Source organism: Notothenia rossii (genome assembly GCF_949606895.1).
Source record: "Notothenia rossii genome assembly, chromosome: 3".
NCBI lineage: Eukaryota > Metazoa > Chordata > Actinopteri > Perciformes > Nototheniidae > Notothenia > Notothenia rossii.
This window is the reverse complement of record NC_136901.1, coordinates 38,819,303-38,842,543: the sequence shown is the minus strand read 5'-3', so window position 1 is coordinate 38,842,543 and position 23,241 is coordinate 38,819,303. Positions and strand designations below refer to the sequence as shown.

Sequence of the window (23,241 nt, the reverse complement as noted above, 5' to 3'; positions counted from 1 at the left end):
CGGGGACACATATTTATGTATAAAAGACATATTTTTGCATGATAGGAGACCTTTAATCTGTCCTTTTACTTTTTAAAGACATCAGTTATTTAAACATTATGTTAAATACTCTAAGTGTAAATGTGATTCAGAAACACAGAAGATGTATAGGACAGTTTTAAGGTGATGGTATACATAACTTAGTTTACGAACTTACAGAAGAAATATTGTTATGTATTCGGTTCAATAGATACTGTTCTTGGTTTTTGGTAAATCATGTTTTTCGGACGTTTGTAACGCAGAGTGGATTTCTTTTCCATTTCAGCTCGACCCCTCAATCTCCTTCTCTCGCAAGGTGACGCCAGTATCGACATTTAAACTCGATTTATTTGGATTGAATTCTTGTGAAACTAAAAGCCATGCAGCAGATCATACGAGCCATTAACACGACGCTACTTTGTGGCTGCTAATATTTAGCGCTGGATAATTATTAATAATTGTAAGTGGAGCTGAGACTGATGATTGTCTTCATAATCTGCTGACCTTTATTTCATTTTAAATGAGACTAAGAAATATTCACAAATGGTATTTTCTGCAGCCAATACATTAAATAAAAAAACCCAATGTATATTTAATGTATTTAGTATAATTTTCTGTTGATTAAGTAATTGGTTTATTGGCTTTTTTTCTTTTGGCTGCAATAATAATGTATTCATTTGAATATTTGTATTTATTTATTGGAATTTACAAAAAAAACACACTAGTGCTTTTTTAATTTGCTGTTTCAAGATGATGGAGTTTATTTTTCACTCGTGTGCGCTGAGTTTTTTTTTTTTTTTTTGCCAAACGTGACGCTAATTGAAAGTTCATTCGTTAATTTACCCATCATCTCTTATTTTTTCTAACCTCATTTTAATCGTTTCCCATCATCCATGCATGCTTTAATTTGGCAAAGCAGGAAGCAGGAGTCCGCTGGCTGTGCGTTTGTGTTGTTGTTGTTGTTGTTGTTGTTGTTTTCACTCATCAATGTGTTGTGTTTTACATTTCAATGCATCTTTTTGTTTCTTTTATTCATCTCAGGGAATGCGGTCTCAGTCAATGGACATAGAAAACTTTGAATCTGGGGTAAACATTTGTCTATTTATCAGATATTTTAAACTCGTCTCTGCCTTACCTCATGCAGCCAACATCATTATTGTAAATTTGTGCGTTTTAAAAACAGGAAGAGGGCGCCGTTCTACCACAGTAAAACAAATCTTTAAATAACTATTCTCTTTGTTGTCGTGTCTCTGATCAGAGGTACAGGCTGCCCTCCATTGAATCCCTGGACATTCCGGAATGCATACCGGTTGCCAAGGATACCAGGCACGGCCAATGGCTGCGCAGGAGGCGTCTGGACGGAGCGCTGAACAGAGTGCCCGTTGGATTCTACCAGAAAGTCTGGAGGATCCTGCAGAAAGTGAGCTTTAAACATTATTTCTTATTTGTTTTTAGGTCTGATTCGATCCATTGGATCATCCTACACATTTAATTGTTGTGTTAACCTTAGTTTGGCCCTATTAAATAATGCAAAAACATAACAGATCAAGAATGTATTTGAAGCCTCCACCTAAATAATGTTACATATCAGCATGTTATTGAGAACACAAGATACATATATTTAAAAAAAAAGGGATGGCAAACTACTAGAACAACATATTATAAAAACTATAACAAAATAATTATTAAATGTGAAAAAAGGGAAATGTAATTGTGAAAAGTGTGTGAGTAATAGCCTTCTCGGCGTTTTTTGTAGCTTTTTATACACAAGTTATTGAGCCGTTTCCGCTCTACATCCTGAACTCCTCCCTTCGATGCAATGCACTTCCGTTTTGGCGGACTGGGTTTGTTTTGCTAGCTAGCTCCGTTGTGCCGACAAAGCACTGATATCGCAGAGACAAAGAGGATATAACAATTACAACATGAAGAAAAGTGGTTCGGGAACTACGTGTGCGGTAGTTGGTTGCAATCACTCGAGAAAGCACCTGAACGAGTGGTTAGATAGAGAGTGCTACGACCACAAACCAGCACCCAGCACCCAGCCATGTTGTTCATTAAATACAGATAAACACAACAAATACTGCATGCATTGTATTTTTTAATATTATATATGAATATTTTCATAGTGATGTAATTGTGTGGGCTGCTTTTATATTTTAATTTGTAATACCTGTTAGGATTAAACATGTGATCTTTCTTGTTGAAGCCATTTCTTTAGTTTCCTCTCAACAATTAATTAATTCAGTGTTATTTATGTACAGTATGAGCTTAATATGAATGATGAACTGTGTTAAAAGAAATTGTAGCACTCTAAGGAACATATGAAATGCAATAATGCAATAACAGTGCAATAATGAAATTAAATTACATCAAACTTTATTTTCACTCAATATGATATATTGCACAGCATAAAGAGATCATGTAAATTGTGCATTATGTAAACAACAGACAACTGTTGGCTCCTGTGGGCATGACCTAAATAAGGCAGTTTATTTTGGTTTTATGCTGGGCCACGTCGTCATGTTATCCTCCCAGTTTTGCACTGAATTCGGGTGGGGGAGAGTAACGCCATCTCCAGTCAAAGAAGTAGAATCGTGTTCCCAAGCTAGCATCACTGTTAGCATCGAAATCGCTGTGTTTACACCAGTGCCCGTCTGACTGTTTACATCGGTTTACACCGACAGACGCTGTGCAAAAGACTTCCGGCGGAAATGAAGTGCATTTGTGTAGTGTCATGGCGCTACCCGTGTTTTGGCGCGTAAACTTGTCTATAGAGGAACATCGTCATGTGGGATTGATATAGTGAAAACCTTTTGTGCATAAATTAATAACCTTAAAAAAACATTGTCTTACAGTGCCACGGTTTGTCCATAGAGGGCTTTGTCCTTCCTTCTTCAACCACCAGAGAGGTAAGAGATCCACATGAAAAACATCACTATGACGACTTCATTATTGTGTTTCTTCTTACATGTGTTCTCCTCTGACTTCCATACCCACAGCTGTTCTTTAGCATGTAAGCATCTTTGTCTTTCCTTTCTCTTCTGACCTCCGTCCTCCAGATGACACCAGGAGAGATCAAGTTCTCGGTGCACGTGGAGACGGTGTTGAACCGCGTCCCTCAGCCCGAGTACCGGCAGCTGCTGGTGGAAGCCATCTTGGTTCTCACCATGCTGGCCGACGTGGAAATCCCCAGCATCGGATCCATCATCCACGTGGAGAAGATCGTGCACCTGGCCAACGACATGTTCTACAAGGATCAGGTGAGCGGGTCGTCAACACCACATACATCCAGGATGATAGGAAAGGAAGGCTTTGAAACTCCTTTCCTTACAATCTAAGATGTTTTAACAGCTTATCATGGCTGCCACTTGAACCAACCAGAACTCTCAGGTCTTCTGGGACATATCTGGGATGATATCATGAAAGTTACGGTGCTTATTAAGCATTTTAAAACGTATGTGGTAAGTTGCCAAAGTGCTTTGTTTTGAACGTTCATCAGTATTATAATCAAAAAGAGAAATACGAACGTTAGTTTTTACTGAAATGATCAAATAAAGTCAACATTTCACTGAGCTGTGTGGGGTTTGTTCAACTTTTAAAAAATGTTTGAATGGTGACACAGTGATAGATGTTAAGGACTAACGTTTATAATAAATACATTTGTATTGATTTTAAGACATTTTCATACAATCATACGTATTGGGATCATTTGTATTAATGTGGACCGGAGGGAGAGGGTGACGAGCATAAGTTTCACTTTCCTTTTTTATTTCAATTCCAACTTTGGTCATGAAGAATATGTTTCTCTGTTGTTCATAAAGCATAAAACAACAGCATCAGAGCACGGTGCAGAGTCTCTAGATGAGTCCCTCGTTCTTATTAAACATCCATGTTGTAGTCCGCTGTATAGATCATTGTAGTTTCCATAGTTTCCCCACAGCAGCAGACGCACACAATGACGTCCGCTGGTACCACAGTCTCTTCTCCTAAGTCCTTTTGAATTCTCCTATCCACTATCCCTTAACCCCGTGACGTTTTACTCAGAGGTCAAGGAATAGGAGATAGGGTTAGAACTTAGGAGCTGATGTTTGGACTATTGGACCTGAGTCTTAATGCTCTTAATGTTTGCCTTGCCTTGCCACTTATGTACCTAAGGGTCATTTCCCTCAGTTAGGAGCCTTTTCAACCATCAGGGAGTATTCAACGCAATCCACTAAAGACAGGATGTTGTTCTTTCCTCTTCCTGCAGAAGGACCTGGGAGCAGAGGAGCATATCCTGGAGCGAGACCCGTCCACGGGAGTGTGCCGGCTGCTGTACGACAGCGCCCCCAGTGGTCGTTTCGGCAGCATGACCTACCTCACCAAGGCCGTGGCGGTGTACGTTCAGGACTTCCTGCCCAGCGGATCCTGTGCAGTGCAGTGAGAGAGCACCTGGAACCTGGATTCCTGGAAAAGGGTGAAACCACTCAGTAGAAAACGCTGCTCAAGCTACTATTTGCAGCATTTTTTTACATTCAATGAAATAACAGGACATGAATGGAATCTGCTGTTTATTGTCATTATGTGTGTTAATGCAGAGTGTAAGCCAATCATATCGAACTTTAACAACAGGCACACATGAATTGTGATGTATGCTTTTAGATAAAACATGTTTTTGTTGAAGGGGCATTGACACAGAGTCATCATGCAATCCTCTGAGCACAGGTCATTACAAAAAAACGGTCAAATGCTCAGAAATGACCCGAAACACTGCAGGCACTGGAGCAATAATACACATTTGGTGCTTACGTGAAGAGTTACTGCAGCAGGACAGTAATAAAGAATAAAATAGAAATTCAACATATCTTTTGTTGACAATCAGAAAAATATATTTTACCGCCAAACTGAAAAACGAATAATTTCCGTCCATTTCTAATGTCGTGATGACTGATGTAACAACTTGTTTACGGGAAAATAGTTAATTATATTTGTTTGATCATGTGATTTGAAAGTGACAAATAACATTTAATCTTCTGTACAGCTATTTAACCACGACTACCTTCAAATAACTTCAGAGACTCAGAAACAAACGTTTGTTCTCATATATGTTGACTTTGAAACTTAAAAATGTTTCACAAAGTGAAAAATTATTCTAGTTGATCCTAATTTATTACCACATGTATGTTGTACTTTACCTCTAATCCTCCATGCTGTGTAAAAGAAGGACAAATATTACGATGTGTCTTAAAGAGTTTGTTTGGGAGACTTATTAAATGCCGTGTGTGTGTGTGTGTGTGTGTGTGTGTGTGTGTGTGTGTGTGTGTGTGTGTGTGTGTGTGTGTGTGTGTGTGTGTGTGTGTGTGTGTGTGTGTGTGTGTGTGTGTGTGTGTGTGTGTGTGTGTGTGTGTGTGTGTGTGTGTGTGTGTGTGTGTGTGTGCAAAAATAGCAAACAGGCATGAATTAGTAATTTTAGTTAAAAGAAGGGAAATGCCTTAATGAACTGATCTCATCGGCTAAACTGTTATTTTGTTTTGAGTTTTAATTTTGTTTAATTGTAACAAAACGTATAGCAATCCACCCATATTTCACATGTTATGGTTTTCTTCACAAAGTTTGAAGGATTTGGTGTTAAGTAGATTGTGAGAAGAGTCATTTCTGTGGTTAATTTTACAATTATAAGCTGATTGATCCGTTTTTGATGTCAATATTAGAACATTTTAGCACCACACTCCATGTGAACGACAACGATCATGGCAGAATGAGTCACTTCTCTCCGAGTGTTCAAGTCTAAAAAAAACAAGCATTTCTTTCTGTTACTGTATAGGAAACAGTACCCACTGAACTGTTGGATGTTTTTCTTGTTTTTGAATCTAATTCTCTAATAAAACTAAGAAAACAAGTTTTTTTGCTGAGCCTTTTTTTCTCTTATAACAATGAAAGGGTCACCTAGCAGCTTTCACCTTTTAAATTAGTTGGACATCTTCTCTATTTCTCAGTTTTCCAGAACCTTCAGTGGGATCACAAGGTGTTCATCAGTTGGGAAGATATATAGATGCTAATAACGGAGACGGATCAGTTTACACTTTCCTGACTTTGTTGGCTTAAAGATGAGTGAAAATTGTGGAAATCTCCTGAAAAAAGCTAAAAGGTTGACTTTGAGTTTAAGCGTTTTTGTCCTAAGTCGACAATTAACCTTGTATGTGTAATTACTTGATGTTCGTTTAATTTAAAGTGGACCTATCATGCTATTTTTTGGCAATAGCATAGGTCTCAGATATATAAAAAACATGTCTATGAAGTGTTTTGCTCAAAATACCAAACGGATCAGTCATTCTAGCCATGCCTCATATCCCTCTATTTCACTTCCTGTTTCAAAAGTGCCGATTTTATGTAAAAAGCTTTACAAAAAAATGTTTTTGATAAAAGAGGAGGGGGCTGAGCTCATGCCTAAACTACTGTCTAAACTAAATACTGCGGTGATGAAACGCCATATCATGGATTATCAAGGATTATCTCTGAAACAGTATGGAGCTCAAAGGCTTTCTCTCTTGCCGGTTATACCACAAGGTGAGTTCCTTTTTATTTCCTGCTTCTTCACACACATGCTCTCCAGTACAGGTACACAAATCTGGATCAGCTCCGTTGTTTCCCCGTTTTTAGAGATTTGGGTACGGAGGAAAAGAGAGGATTTTACTTTCTGATGCTGCGTGAGTTTCCTGACACACCGGGGACACATCTTTATGTATAAAAGACATCAAAAAGTGCATTTTGCATGATAGGTCCCCTTTAATCATACAACAGTTTAATCCTTTACCCCCCACAAATGTAAATAAACTACGTTTTTTCATACATTCATTTTGTATTGGTTGTTTTCAAAATGGTGAAACCACTTCTCTAAACTGAACTTATTGAATAAGGCCAGAACATCAGTGTAATCACAGGAACTATTGAAATGTTTCGTTTTTAGAAGGGTTAGGTCAACCAACAGGTGGCACTGCATGTGCACAGAAGTGTCATAACTTCAAGTCTTAAGGTCAGTGCAGTTTTTGTACTTTCTATCATATGTAAAGTATGAGAAACTGTATTAACAAATACTGAGAGATAGAAATACTATGTTGTTTAACTGTTGTGTAGAAAACTTTATATTTGCTGTTCTCTTATCTTTTCTTGGCCACTGCCGTGATCCAGTTATCTTGCAAGGAAGGCCAGAGGTCATCTTAAAAAATAGAAAATAGAAGCTGGGCAACTTTACACTCTTTTTTATTCTCTGGGAAAAACTGTCATATTGAAAAATAGCTTGACTCTGGAGATCCAACCCAGTCTCACGGCATTTCGTGTTATAGTCACGAGCCAGGCACGTGCACACATAGACATCGAAGTGGGCTTGAGCCCCTGCCTTTTTTCTTCCTCCAGAGAAAGTGCCCTTTTCCCCCCCTTTTTAAAAATAAATAAATAAATATATCTACTGCTGTTTGCGCACAGTTTCCCTTTCCAAAAATATATTGATTGAATACAAAATAAAAACATCAGGTCGGGAGATTAGACTGTGAAGTTCCGATGCTCTCTCTACCCTCCCTCCCTCCACGTCTCCTGCACAGCGGTGCGGACAGTCATCGGCAGTCACTTCAGACAGACAGGTAGCAGCACCTCCCACGTTACTGTCCCATGTTATGCCGGCTTATTTTGAAGGTGAGTGGTGATGAACAAATTACTAAACTGCCAGTGCTTCAAGTTTACAGCTAATTAGCTAAAAAACAAAAACAAATATAGTTAACTAAGGCTAATGGATAAGTTAGCTCAAGGTTTAGCTAAGGCAATTTATCATGGGCATACAGGCTAATGTACTGTACTTAAGGGGAGACACTACAGGTGAATACAGTAAAATGTGTATCTAATAACGTCATCGGAATCGCCACATTGATATGCAAATTAGGCGCTAACTAGGCCTAATTAAAATGCGCTTATTTGCATGCAGTTATCAAGGCATTGCAGGTGAAAAGGATACAACTAAAAAACATATTACCTCACAACTTCCCCAGATAGTTACTTACGTCATGTCAGTATTTCCCCCTGAAATGTTATGTTTAAATGCAGTATAGCTTTAAATCTATAGATGAATTCAGTGGTAGTTACTGTTGAATGTCAACTGATGCACTGTTGACATGCTACTAAATGTCAACTGATGACTTATAGAGTGTTAACTATGGACTATCAAAATAAAGTGTTACCCTGCTCTTGTGCTTAGTGAATAGTCTACTAAAGAAGACCATTGTCTCTGTGTTAGCTGATTCTTTTGTAGAATTCTGTTGAGTATAAAACAATTGCGTGAGTGTGAGGGTATTAAAATTAATTGGTCAGTAAATCAGAGATGTGCAACTATATTTAACTTTTTGTTTTAAAACATTTTTTTATAAATGATTATGGGAAGTGCCATTTTTCTCACTTGAGACTAAAAGGACAGATCCAATGAACGCAGATGATGAGGAACTTTATTGAGCAACAGTGCCAAGTCCCTGCTTAGAGATGCCCTCCACCAGCGTGTAGTGGCACTCATCCACCACCTGAGGGTGCAGCAGAACAAACTATGTCAGACAGAGAATTTCAGTTGTGAGTTGATAAAGAAAAGAACATTTAAACCTGGAGATGATCTTTGACCTCCATGAGAGCAGAATAATTCATACTCGATCAATTGTTTTAGTTGAATGTTGAGGCAAAGCTTGACTCTTGCAGAATTGTGTCAGTACTTGTGGGTAGATGGAGGCAGACTTAATGCATCTGCAACTGAACACTAAGTCTGTTCTTTCTGGGACAAGCATGCAGTTTTGGCAAACATGTTGATTTTATTCAATACTTATTTTTGCAAAGTGATTGAAAAGCAGTACATTTAAAAACGTCACGTTTGAATTAGTTTTCGGTTGTTCAAATCATATAAATACATCTTGTTCTAAACTTATGCAACATTTCTAAATTGTGTAATATACTGTCTCAAATGTTTAAAATATGGATGTCATTTAAATACACATCAAGCAATTGATTGCTGACAGCTCATTCCATGTATTTGTTCATGTATCCAATAAGTACTTTAATTTAAAATATGATAACATAGTTTAGAAATGTGTCTTTTGGTGGTCTGATATATTTCAGGTGATTCTGTATGAAGTGTCTCCGAGCTGATTTGCATGAGAGGCTTCTTAAAGGGAAGTGAAACAATGTGTGAGTGAGAGACTGATGGAGCAGAACCAACATCTGACAGAAACTCAGAGGTTCAACATGGACTCCAGGACACTCTGCAAGTTCTACAGGTGCACCATAGAGAGGGTCCTGACCTTCTACAGGTGAACCAAAGAGAGGGTCCTGACCTTCTACAGGTGCACCATAGAGAGCATCCAGACCTTATACAGGTGAACCATAGAGAGGGTCTTGACCTTCTACAGGTACACCATAGAGAGGGTCCTGACCTTTTACAGGTGCACCATAGAGAGGATCCTGACTGGCTGCATCACGGCCTGGTACGGCAGCTGCACCACCCTCAACCGTAAGACTTTACAGAGGGTGGTGAAAACTGCACAGCACATCACCAGGTCGGAGCTGCCATCCATGGAGGACCTTTACTCCCAGCGGATCAGCAAGAAAGCCCTCCGGATTATAAAAGACCCCCATCACCCCAGCCACAAACTGTTCTCTCTGCTTCCGTCTGGCAGGCGTTACCGCAGCATCAGGACTAAAACCACCAGACTCAGGAACAGTTTCATCCCACAGGCCATAAGAATGTTTAACACTTGAACACTTTAAAGAGCATCCATAAACATTAATCTGATTGCATCTTAAAAATTATTTATCTGATGTATCATATTCCAATTGTATATAGACTATTCTTGAACTATTTCTATTTTATTTACTAGTATTTACTTTATTTGTATTTGTAAGACTATTAAACACCTGAGCTTGCACTATTTGAATTTGTAGTATTGTTTTTTTAAATGTATTTTTGTATGTCTTGTAATTGCACTGTAGAAGAACCTGCGATCTAAGTTTTTCATACATTATATTTTTGTATATGTTAAACTTATGACAATAAACTTTGCAGCTTGGATTTTGAAAGAATATAATCAAATGATAACTAAGCATTGTGGTCTCTAAATGTATTTTTATTGATGTGACAAGCTCAAATGTAGCGCCTTTGTTACGGTTGGCGAAGGAAGCAGGACCCAAATGCAGATTTAAACTGAAAATTCCTTTATTTCAAGGCTATGATTACCACAACGACAAAACAGAACACTCACCGCAGAACTAGTCATGGTACAAGACGAACTGACAAAGACAGACAGAAAACCCAGAACTTAAATACACAAAAGACTAATCACACAACAAGACACAGGTGAGGAGGGAGGAGGAAACACAGGGGCCCAGGTGAACATAATCAGACAATCAGGGAGGGAAAGCAGACAGACAGCAACAGGCAAGGCAGGAGGTGACACTTTACAAAATAAAACAGGAAACAAAAGACAGAAAAAGACAAGACAAAACACAACACCGACAGATCGTGACAGCCTTAAGTTTTAAAGGAAACTAAACTGAATTGAATATGAATCAACTAACTCATTTATGAGAAAGTTAGGAATTGTGTTTAATAGCCTCTTTCAAGAGGATTACCATAATAACTTATAGTATATTTAATTTATATACAGACTTCATTGTCAGTCGACTTTTAAATAAAAATGTATTCTCATTTATAACTATTTTTCTATAAAGTATGACGTGAATAGTGTTTTTTGTATTTAATACTGGTGTGTGTGTGTGTGTGTGTGTGTGTGTGTGTGTGTGTGTGTGTGTGTGTGTGTGTGTGTGTGTGTGTGTGTGTGTGTGTGTGTGTGTGTGTGTGTGTGTGTGTGTGTGTGTGTGTGTGTGTGTGTGCTCAGTGAAGTGTATCAGTCTCTGCAGTAGCTTCCAGCTGCAGCTGTCAGTTCAGTTCCTGTTCAGTCTGACTGAGGGAGGTTTTTGTACGACGCTTTTTCACTGTGTGAGCACCCACTGACTGTTGAGGTAATGGACACTCTTACAGTAGTAAACTGCTGCATCATCAGTCAGGATTCCACTGATGGTCAGAGTGAAGTCAGAGTTTGATCCACTGCCTGTAAAACGCTCTGAAATCCCTGTTTCTCGAGTGCTAGTATACTTAATGAGCAGTTTAGGAGTTCCTCCATCTCTCTGTTGGTACCAGGCTAATTCTTTATTATAAACCTTCTGACTGGTCCTACATGTGATGGAGACGGAGCGACCCGGAGCAGAGGTCACTGCTCCAGACTGAGTCACTGTGACCTGGCCTCTGGACTCTGAGGAGAGACAAAGACAGAAAGCAACGTCATGGTTTTGTCCGCTTCATTTCAGAGGGACGGATGTTCACAGAGGAGAGGAGTTTGATTCTCTGGACTTTACCTGTGAAGCAGCAGCAGCAGAGGAGAGTCCAGATGAGGACGCAGATCAAAGTCATGTTCTTGATGAGGATGATTCCTGTGGCTTCTGTTGTCATGAAGGACAGCTGTCAGTCATCCAGTGCTCAACTCTCAGGACTATAAAGTGTCCCAGAGCACTGGAGCATGGTGCTGCTGACGCAAAGTGTCTCTCTATGGAAATGCTCTGACTGACTCCAACAGGGACCTGGATTATTGATCACCAAGAAGAAGAGAAAGAAGATGGACCTCCCCTGGGGGAACATTCAGTTTCCACTCTGTTTTCTTTACACACACCTTACAAGTACATAGGTGCACAGGAGCATGTGCCAGGGAGCACTTGGGGGTCCGGTGCCCTGCTCAAGGGCACTGCCGCCCGGACTGGGTCAGGGCTCACTTGTTCTTTCCAAAGAATATTTCAAACTGTCCTATAATTCACTCCCACTCGAATCAATGCTCTCTTCCTCCACAGCAATCTAAAATAAAGCTTTATCAAATGACAATGATTTACATTTTGCCCGATTGATTAGAGAGTTGTTCTTAAGAAATAACGTCATTACATGTACTTCATTCAATTTGAGTATTCTGCTTTTTAAATGTATAACAGCTCATAAAAAAAGATTCAATACTTCTCCATAGTTTGTGAATCAGTTTCAAACATTGGAAGCAGTTATTATAAAGTGGGTAAACCGTGGATGTGTTTGGTGAGTTTGTTTGTGTCAAAGTCAGAGAGCCGTGTCTCTCTACAGTGAGAGCTTTTTGTACGGCGGCTCAATGGCTTTGTATCACTGTGGAACACGTTCGGTGGAGGAACCAGACTGGATGTTGGAAGTAAGTTTCTGCACAAAAACTAAATATGATGACGTTTTAATTCTGTGTTAGAATGTTTGAGAGATAGATATATATTATTTTAATTGTAATGTTTAGATAGTATTAGTATTCATGTCTTTATTTCTCTTCATCATTGAGCCTAAGTCGGAGCAGCTTCTCCTGAAATGTCTTTATACATTCCCAACATGCTGTCATTTAAACAGCTTCAAATGTGAAATGATGAAACTGCTAATGTTTCATTCACTTATTCTTCATTTGTTCTCGATTCTCCCGTCTGTTTTCAATTACATTACGAATACAGTTTTTAAATACGGTTGAACAGAGTAAAGATAACGATGGATATTAAAAAATGTGTTGAATTCTCTTAGACATTATTTCAAAGTTTGTAAAACTGGGTAATTATTGAGATTCACATTAAGCTCAATTGATTGTTTCATTTCCCGTATTTGTTCATTTATCCACTAAATAATTTAATTATGGTTTGTAGAGTTCAGGTTTTGGATGATTTAGACCACAACTATTTAAAATGTGTCCTAATGTTGTTCTTTATTTCCAGTGTAGTGTGACATATTTCAGGTGATTCTGTATGAAGTGTCTCCGTGCTGATTTGCATGAGAGGCTTCTTAAAGGGAAGTGAAACAATGTGTGAGTGAGAGACTGATGGAGCAGAACCAACATCTGACAGAAACTCCTTAAAGGAGAAACGCTCTCACAGTAAAGGTGTCCCAGTGTCTGCTGGTTGATGGACAGCTGTGTGCTCCCTGTCCTCTAATCTGATTGGTGTCTCCTAGGTGATGTCCCTCCCACCCTGACGGTGCTGCCCCCCTCCACAGAAGAGCTGCAGCAGGGGAAGGCCACGCTCATGTGCCTGGCCAACAAGGGCTTCCCCTCAGACTGGAGTCTGGCCTGGAAGGTGGACGGCAGCAGCAGCAGCAGCAGCTGGGAGGAGAGCAGGAGCCCCGGGGTGCTGGAGAAGGACGCCCACTACAGCTGGAGCAGCACCCTGAGGCTCTCTGCAGATCAGTGGAGCAAGGTGGTCTCTGTGACCTGTGAGGCCACCCAGGGCTCCCAGACTCCGCTCTCAGAGACACTGAGGAGAGACCAGTGTTCCCAGTCCTGAGCTGACTCACTGGGACTCTGCTTTCTCTCTCACACTGCTCTCAGTCTGCTCTCTGGCTCTCAGGACATGTTTCAACATCAACCTGTTTCTGCTTGTGTCGATGGTTTCAACATTTTAAAATAATAAAGATTAAAGTTTGTATTATAAAAGTGATATGTCTTTTCAGTTCTTTCAGTGCAGATATACTGTATATGATATGTATATATAATTTGACAAATTCATTCAGAAATAGTGATAACAATAGGAAAGGAAATGTTTTCCAGATCATTTATATTAATATTAGATTCACCAATGTTCATTATAATTGCTAAGTGTGCATATGGTAAAAACATTGTATTGGTAAGCCACAAATATCTCTCTTATAACTTCTATTCAAGAAAATCTATAGGTTATTTTCATGCATTTTGTAGAGGTCAAATATGCTTCTATTTGACACAAAATCTGTGTAACAGATTTCATTACCCTTTCAATTGATTCAATTCATGTTTGAGGCAAAACAAAAATAAGGGATAATCATTATATACTTTTGTCATAATGTTCTAATCCATTAAATGATCTAGTCTTTCAAATTGGAATAGGTGACAAACGACAATATAATGTTTATTAAAGGTTTATGACTATATCTAAATGAATCCCAAATGAATCTTCAGGTTTTAAACTTGAAGATAATGAAATCCACTTATATTGGAGATATGCTGTTGCCACACAATCTTCCTCTAAAGAGTACAATGACTCTGTGTCATTCTCTAATGGTGAAATATTCATGCAACAGCTGCACAAAAATACTCTTAAAAATGGGGCGAAGCTTGCGAGCTAGTTCAGGAAGTCAACTCGAGCACCAATGATACATTAACACGTGACGCACCTCGTCCCTCTTACAATCAACTAAACACATTCTCCTAAACATGCCACTCTATTTAAGCTGCCAGGTCTTCCTGCCTCTGTCTCGCTATGCTGCTGCTGCGGGCCCGGCACCACGAGGGGGTAAAAGGGGGCATTGCCCCCTCAGTGGTATTCTTTGCCCCCTCACTTTGAGCATCATTCATCCATCGAAAAGTAAAATAAATGTCACAATTATTAAATAACTTTAAATAATAATTTCCCCCAACACACGTTACTATGTCTAGTTCAGATATGTGGGCATACAAGCAACGTGTAAAAAAGCCTCAACCCCAAGCCAGCTTTTAGTCTCAATGTTAGCGTGTGTGCTTAGCTGTAAACACAGTCGGATGAGTGACCAAAACGTCCCTGTTTTCCGGGCAGAGTCCCCGTTTTCGGTACCCGGTTGAAACTCCCGAAAATGTTCCCGTTTTTTAATGTGCGTTAAAAAACATAGAGCAAGGTGAAATCAAATGTTACATGTCAGTAAAAACAGAGTAACAGTGTTGTGCCTGTTTTTAGCGTGAGCGTATTTCTTTTTCTACGACTTCTTCTTCTACCTCTACTTCTTCTTCTACTTCTAATTCAATGTACCTGCCCGCGAAATATAGGACAAAAGAAACTCGGCATGTAGTGTCAACTAAATCCATAGTATTACAACAAAAGTGCCTTAAACGAGGTAAGTTACGAATGTATGTTCTCGATCGCTCAGGTTTTTGCCAAAGTCAGCCCTTTTACTAGAATAATAATATGTTATGTATTATATCAACCATATTGGTACAATGAGCGACATCTAGTGACGGATTGTGGAACATTGATCTGGTTTTTCTCATGGCAGTTAGACTCTAGAGACAAACCAGGGGACTTCACTTTTAATCTGTGTCTGTCCATTTGGTGTAGTATTTGATCCAATATTACATTTGGTTTATATATTAGTCACTTTCTTATGAAATGCCAGGTTTTAGGCCTTGGTTTGAACATTCAATCCTGGAAATAAAAAATCTACCAGATGAATGTTTCTTTAATTCTGATATAGAGTAGATATTAAGTAAGTAAATCTGTATTGGAAGACGAGTTAAGGGATAGAGGAGAAAAGGTTATGGCATAATTACAGAGCCTGTCCATTTATAAATTGAGGAAATCAAAGCTAGTCTGTTAACCAAAGTGCAGCCATCTAATAATGTACTATCTGTTATTAAAGATCAGAGGAAAAGAACAGAACGAGAGGGGTAAATCCGGAATACAAATAAAGAAGCAAAGATATTGTAGAGCAGTGAGAAGGAAAAAAGCTTGGTGTGTCAATTCATTACATTAACAGTATTTTTCGTTATTGTGAAAAAAAAATCGCCCCCTCTGATTTTCTAACAGCCCCCTCAGTCATTTCATCCTGGAGCCGGGCCTGCAAACTCCCCTCCTGAGTACAATCATTCATGTATTTTGCTATATTTGTTGAGGGATAAAATGATTTGTTACCATAAGTTCTACATGAAATTGATACTGTTGGACTCAGTACTACTTGGACTACTAGCACGAGTACAATCAAGCATTTTTAGTCTGCACTTTTTGAGTAATACTTGGTTAAACTCTTTCCTGAGTTCAATAATTCATAGTTCTTATACAATACAGGAATTATTGTACTCAGGACGGGAGTTTGCCCGAATATTAATCAAAAAGTACACAGTAAGAGTAGTTGATTGTACTTGTGCTAGTAGTCCAGGTGGTACTGAGTCCAACATCAATTTCCTGTAGAACTTTTTGCAAAAAATCATTTTGTCCCTCATCAAGCGTGTGGCGCAGTAGATAGAGCGTTGGTGTTTGGATCAGGGGTTCACAGGTTCAAACCCCACTGCAGTCAGTATGTCGTTGTGTCCTTGGGCAAGACACTTCGCCACAAATTGCTCCTGTGGGTATTGTCCACAGTATTGAAGCCGCTTTGGATAAAAGCATCTAATAAGTAACATGTAATCAAATATAACAGAAAACATGAATTATTGTACTCAGTACGGGAGTTTGACAGAGTATTAATCAAAGAGTATAGTAAAGTACCTCATTGTATTTGTGGTAGTAGTTTAACAAGTACTGAGTCTAACAGTACCAATTTTATTAAGAACTTATGGCAAAAAATCATTTTATCCCAGAAGTGGCATGATTTTGTTCTCAGGAGGGGACTTAGAGAGAGTAGTGTGTGTGTGTGTGTGTGTGTCCTCAGTGAAGTGTATCAGTCTCTGCAGTAGCTTCCAGCTGCAGCAGTCAGTTCAGTTCCTGTTCAGTCTGACTGAGGGAGGTTTTTGTACGACGCTTTTTCACTGTGTGAACACCCAATGACTGTTGATGAGATGGACACTCTGACAGTAGTAAACTGCTGCAACATCAGTCTGGACACCACTGATGGTCAGAGTGAAGTCAGAGTTTGATCCACTGCCTGTAAAACGCTCTGAAATCCCTGTTTCTCGACTAGTAGTTTGCTTAATGAGCAGTTTAGGAGTTCCTCCATCTCTCTGTTGGTACCAGGCTAAATCGTTTCCATTATAAACCTTCTGACTGGTCGTACATGTGATGGAGACGGAGCGTCCCGGAGCAGAGCTCACTGCTCCAGGCTGAGTCACTGTGACCTGGCCTCTGGACTCTGAGGAGAGACAAAGACAGAAAGCAGCGTCATGGTTTTGTCCGCTTCATTTCAGAGGGACGGATGTTCACAGAGGAGAGGAGTTTGATTCTCTGGACTTTACCTGTGAAGCAGCAGCAGAGGAGAGTCCAGATGAGGACGCAGATCAAAGTCATGTTCTTGATGAGGATGATTCCTGTGGCTTCTGTTGTCATGAAGGACAGCTGTCAGTCATCCAGTGCTCAACTCTCAGGACTATAAAGTGTCCCAGAGCACTGGAGCATGGTGCTGCTGATGCAAAGTGTCTCTCTATGGAAATGCTCTGACTGACTCCAACAGGGACCTGGATTATTGATCACCAAGAAGAAGAGAAAGAAGATGGACCTCCCCTGGGGGAACATTCAGTTTCCACTCTGTTTTCTTTACACACACCTTACAAGTACATAGGTGCACAGGAGCATGTGCCAGGGAGCACTTGGGGGTCCGGTGCCCTGCTCAAGGGCACTGCCGCCCGGACTGGGTCAGAGCTCACTTGTTCTTTCCAAAGAATATTTCAAACTGTCCTATAATTCACTCCCACTCGAATCAATGCTCTCTTCCTCCACAGCAATCTAAAATAAAGCTTTATCAAATGACAATGATTTACATTTTGCCCGATTGATTAGAGTTGTTCTTAAGAAATAACGTCATTACATGTACTTCGTTCAATATGAGTATTTAGCTTTTTAAATGTATAACAGCTCATAAAAAAAGATTCAATACTTCTCCATAGTTTGTGAATCTGTTTCAAACATTGTGTCACGGTTTGTGAAACAAGCAGGACCCAAATGCAGATATAAACTGAACTTCCTTTATTTCAAGGCTATGAGATATATGTACAATGACAAAAACAGAACACTCACCGTAGAACTAGTCAGGGAACAAGACGAACCGACCAAGACAGACAGACAACCCAGAACTTAAATACACAAGACTCAATCACACAACAAGACACAGGTGAGGAGGGAGGAGAAAACACAGGGGCCCAGGTGAACATAATCAGACCATTAGACACACCAGGGAAACTAATGACAAGGCAATAACCCAAAGGAAAACATGACATGGAAAACAGCAAAAACACCCAAACCTACAAATCTATAAACGTGACATAACATGAGAATCGTGACATAACCCCCCCCTCAAGGGACGGATTCCAGTCGTCCCAAAAAAACAAAAATCCAGCAGGGTGGGTGGAGGGGGTCTGGAGGAAGGGTCTCGGGCGGACGGCCCGGGGGCAAGGCAGAGTCCATGGAGGGAATCTCGGGCGGACGGCCCGGGGGCAAGGCAGAGTCCGAGGAGGGGTGAAGACCAGACAGCTCCGGAGGCCGGTCAGGAGCCGGTGTCGGCAAGATCCCCCATGGAAGAGGACACAGGACCGGCAGGACCCCCGGCAGGAGAGCAGTTGGCGGAATCCCCAACGCGACAGGACATGGAGTTGGCAGGACCCCGGCAGAAGAGCAGTCTGCGGGACCTCCAACGGCTCAGGACATGGGGTTGGCAGGATCCCCGGCAGAAGAGTAGTCTGCGGGACCTCCAACGGGACACGACATGGAGTTGGCAGGCCCCCCGGCAGAAGAGTAGTCTGCGGGACCTCCAACGGCACAGGACCTGGGGTTGGCAGGACCCCCGGCAGAAGAGCAGTCTGCGGGACCTCCAACGGCTCAGGACATGGGGTTGGCAGGACCCCCGGCAGAAGAGTAGTCTGCGGGACCTCCAACGGGACCAGACATGGAGTTGGCAGGACCCCCGGCAGAAGAGCAGTCTGCGGGACCTCCAACGGCACAGGACATGGGGTTGGCAGGACCCCCGGCAGAAGAGTAGTCTGCAGGACCTCCAATGGGACCAGACATGGAGTTGGCAGGACCCTCGGCAGAAGAGTAGTCTGCGGGACCTCCGACGTGACAAGACATGGAGTTGGCAGGACCCCCGGCAGAAGAGTAGTCTGCGGGACCTCCAACGGCACAGGACATGGAGTTGGCAGGACCCCGGCAGAAGAGCAGTCTGCGGGACCTCCAACGGCTCAGGACATGGGGTTGGCAGGATCCCCGGCAGAAGAGTAGTCTGCGGGACCTCCAACGGGACACGACATGGAGTTGGCAGGCCCCCCGGCAGAAGAGTAGTCTGCGGGACCTCCAACGGCACAGGACCTGGGGTTGGCAGGACCCCCGGCAGAAGAGCAGTCTGCGGGACCTCCAACGGCTCAGGACATGGGGTTGGCAGGACCCCCGGCAGAAGAGTAGTCTGCGGGACCTCCAACGGGACCAGACATGGAGTTGGCAGGACCCCCGGCAGAAGAGCAGTCTGCGGGACCTCCAACGGCACAGGACATGGGGTTGGCAGGACCCCCGGCAGAAGAGTAGTCTGCAGGACCTCCAATGGGACCAGACATGGAGTTGGCAGGACCCTCGGCAGAAGAGTAGTCTGCGGGACCTCCGACGTGACAAGACATGGAGTTGGCAGGACCCCCGGCAGAAGAGTAGTCTGCGGGACCTCCAACGGCACAGGACATGGGGTTGGCAGGACCCCGGCAGAAGAGTAGTCTGCGGGACCTCCAACGGGACCAGACATGGAGTTGGCAGGACCCTCGGCAGAAGCGCAGTCTGCGGGACCTCCAACGGCTCAGGACATGGGGTTGGCAGGGCCCCCGGCAGAAGGGCAGTCTGCGGGACCTCCAACGACACTTGAGTGGGTTGGTTCACCAACAGAACACGGGGAGCTGGCGTCGGACGGACAGCAAACAGGAGACGAGGTGCTGGAGTCGGCCGGTATGCCGACAGGACTCGGGGAGCTGGCGTCGGACGGACAGCCATCAGGACACGGGGAGCTGGCGTCGGACGGACAGCCAACCGGAGACGAGGTGCTGGAGTCGGCCGGTACGCCAACAGGACTCGGGGAGCTGGCATCGGCCGATGAGTCAGCAGGTGACGAGGAGCCGGAGTCGGGACCATGGTTACTGGAGCTGGCACTGAAGCCGGGACCATGGCTGTAAGGTCCGGTTCTGGAGCCAGAAACATGGCTGTAAGGTCCGGTTCTGGAGCCGGAAACATGGCTGTGTGGGCCGGCTCTGGAGCCGGAAACATGGCTGTGTGGGCCGGTACTGGAGCCGGAAACATGGCTGTAAGGTCCGGTTCTGGAGCCGGAAACATGGCTGAAAGGTCCGGTTCTGGAGCCGGAAACATGGCTCTTGGGGCTTGAGCTGCTAGCTTGGCCTTGCGACTCCTCCTCTTATTAGCCGCCTGAATACTCCGTGGACCTCCATAAGCCAGACGAGTTCCAGAATATGACTCCTGGACAGGAGCAGGAACTGGGGCAGAAGCACGGGTTGACTTCAGACGGAACCCACCAAGGCGTATGGTGCCAAGTTGGGAATTGGGAGACATGGAGCTAGCATGCCTGGGGCTAGCAGGCCGGGAATCACACACTGAGAGGAAGTCCAAAATCCAGCCAGGTAAGAATTTAACTAAACCTGGTTTCTCCATTGCCCTCTGGTGTGCCTCAGCCCGAACAGCCTCTCGCTGCTGACCCCTGGACGCTCCCAACCATCGACTAGAGCAGACAGCCAAAGTAACGGTTAACTCCAATATCTCTTGCTCGAAAGGATCTGCTGGGCCCATATTTCAGGTCGGTTCGTACTGTCACGGTTTGTGAAACAAGCTGGACCCAAATGCAGATATAAACTGAACTTCCTTTATTTCAAGGCTATGATATCTATGTACAATGACAAAAACAGAACACTCACCGCAGAACTAGTCAGGGAACAAGACGAACCGACCAAGACAGACAGACAACCCAGAACTTAAATACACACAAGACTCAATCAGACAACAAGACACAGGTGAGGAGGGAGGAGAAAACACAGGGGCCCAGGTGAACATAATCAGACCATTAGACACACCAGGGAAACTAATGACAAGACAATAACCCAAAGGAAAACATGACATGGAAAACAGCAAAAACACCCAAACCTACAAAACTATAAACGTGACATAACATGAGAATCGTGACACATTGGAAGCAGTTATTATATAAAGTGGGTAAACCGTGGATGTGTTTGGTGAGTTTGTTTGTGTCAAAGTCAGAGAGCCGTGTCTCTCTACAGTGAGAGCTTTTTGTACGGCGGCTCAATGGCTTTGTATCACTGTGGAACACGTTCGGTGGAGGAACCAGACTGGATGTTGGAAGTAAGTTTCTGCACAAAAACTAAATATGATGACGTTTTAATTCTGTGTTAGAATGTTTGAGAGATAGATATATATTATTTTAATTGTAATGTTTAGATAGTATTAGTATTCATGTCTTTATTTCTCTTCATCATTGAGCCTAAGTCGGAGCAGCTTTTCCTGAAATGTCTTTATACATTCCCAACATGCTGTCATTTAAACATCTTCAAATGTGAAATGATGAAACTGCTAATGTTTCATTCGCTTATTCTTCATTTATTCTCGATTCTCCCGTCTGTTTTCAAATAAATTACGAAAACAGTTTTTAAATACGGTTGAACAGAGTAAAGATAACGATGGATATTTAAAAAGATTTGCTGAATTCTTTCAGACATTATTTTAAAGTTTGTAAAACTGGGTAATTATTGAGATTCACATTAAGCTCAATTGATTGTTTCATTTCCCGTATTTGTTCATTTATCCACTAAATCATTTAATTATGGTTTGTAGAGTTCAGGTTTTGGATGATTTAGACCACAACTATTTAAAATGTGTCCTAATGTTGTTCTTTATTTCCAGTGTAGTGTGACATATTTCAGGTGATTCTGTATGAAGTGTCTCCGTGCTGATTTGCATGAGAGGCTTCTTAAAGGGAAGTGAAACAATGTGTGAGTGAGAGACTGATGGAGCAGAACCAACATCTGACAGAAACTCCTTAAAGGAGAAACGCTCTCACAGTAAAGGTGTCCCAGTGTCTGCTGGTTGATGGACAGCTGTGTGCTCCCTGTCCTATAATCTGATTGGTTTCTCCTAGGTGATGTCCGTCCCACCCTGACGGTGCTGCCCCCCTCCACAGAAGAGCTGCAGCAGGGGAAGGCCACGCTCATGTGCCTGGCCAACAAGGGCTTCCCCTCAGACTGGAGTCTGGCCTGGAAGGTGGACGGCAGCAGCAGCAGCTGGGAGGAGAGCAGGAGCCCCGGGGTGCTGGAGAAGGACGCCCACTACAGCTGGAGCAGCACCCTGAGGCTCTCTGCAGATCAGTGGAGGAAGGTGGTCTCTGTGACCTGTGAGGCCACCCAGGGCTCCCAGACTCTGCTCTCAGAGACACTGAGGAGAGACCAGTGTTCCCAGTCCTGAGCTGACTCACTGGGACTCTGCTTTCTCTCTCACACTGCTCTCAGTCTGCTCTCTGGCTCTCAGGACATGTTTCAACATCAACCTGTTTCTGCTTGAGTCGATGGTTTCAACATTTTACAATAATAAAGATTAATGTGTGTATTATAAAAGTGACATGTCTTCTGATTACATTTCTGTGAGATATTATATATAAAAGTAACCTTATTCACATTCATTCACAAAAGTCAAAACATTACCAAGTCAATATTTCCCATTATTACTTTTTAATGATCTTTGGGTTTGGTTATACTTCTGAAATCGTTCTAGTTTTATCTTTTTTAATACAAATTGGTTCCAATAAATATAGTATGAACATCATGGTAAACCACAAAGCTCTCTCTTATCACTAATGTTTAAATACATCCATGTGTGATTTCCATGTGTTGTTAAACTTTAATCTTACAACATATGATTTAAATATTCTACTTAAAAATATTTTCAGGACCAGAAATAAAAGCAGGGTGTCATCTGCTGAAGTCATATAACATCAATCTAAATTAAGATGACCTTGAATATTATTGAATGGACACAGTAGGCCTACAACTGCGGAATTATTAAATGAAAAGATTGTTTGCTGATTGAATGAAAACTGATATTATACGAAAGCAAAGACTATTTATCACCTTAGCTGTGTCAATGCCACAATGCGCATGACGTGTTTGTTTGTGCTCTGCTCTGCTCTGTGTGTGTGTTCATTTTTGAGTGCGTGATTAATAGCGCCTTTACAGTAATCGGCCGTGAAGCGGCACTGACGCTAGTACAAGGTTGCGTTCCAATAGTCCATTTAGCTTAGGAACCTTCCTAACCAAGTGAAATGACCCGTACGTCAGTGGCAGCCATGTTAAGTGCCGTTCCAATTCTCCAAATGAAAGGAAAGGAGGTTTCAAACTTCCTTTATAACCTCCTTTAGCTTAGGAACCACTGGACCTCCCTAACCGAAAGGAGAGGAGAAAATTCTGCCCCACAATGCCTTGCAGCCGCAGC

The 23,241-nt window shown here is 42.1% G+C and overlaps 1 protein-coding gene and 2 long non-coding RNA genes across 9 annotated transcripts in view; all 3 read left to right on the top strand.

Moving 5' to 3' along the window:
- The window catches only part of phka1a (phosphorylase kinase, alpha 1a (muscle)), a 39,846-nt gene extending 34,454 nt beyond the window's left edge, over positions 1-5,392 (top strand). For 4 of the 7 annotated variants that reach the window (XM_079672773.1, XM_079672774.1, XM_079672771.1 and 1 more), the window contains 6 exons: positions 305-334; positions 1,060-1,104; positions 1,277-1,438; positions 2,874-2,927; positions 3,078-3,278; positions 4,268-5,392. In XM_079672773.1, the coding sequence (XP_079528899.1) occupies positions 305-334; positions 1,060-1,104; positions 1,277-1,438; positions 2,874-2,927; positions 3,078-3,278; positions 4,268-4,441 (666 nt within the window). In that variant the 3' untranslated portion in view covers positions 4,442-5,392. The remainder of the gene's footprint in view (positions 1-304; positions 335-1,059; positions 1,105-1,276; positions 1,439-2,873; positions 2,928-3,077; positions 3,279-4,267) is intronic. The other 3 variants (XM_079672772.1, XM_079672770.1, XM_079672775.1) reach the window with 2 other exon arrangements.
- A 6,762-nt stretch (positions 5,393-12,154) lies between these two features.
- Positions 12,155-13,551, top strand: LOC307034423. The gene is made up of 2 exons (XR_013806890.1): positions 12,155-12,278; positions 13,070-13,551. It is a non-coding gene; the product is annotated as an uncharacterized lncRNA (long non-coding RNA).
- Positions 13,552-20,776: 7,225 nt separating this feature from the next.
- LOC307034177 lies at positions 20,777-22,371 on the top strand. The gene is made up of 2 exons (XR_013806806.1): positions 20,777-21,102; positions 21,896-22,371. It is a non-coding gene; the product is annotated as an uncharacterized lncRNA (long non-coding RNA).
- Positions 22,372-23,241: the final 870 nt, after the last annotated feature.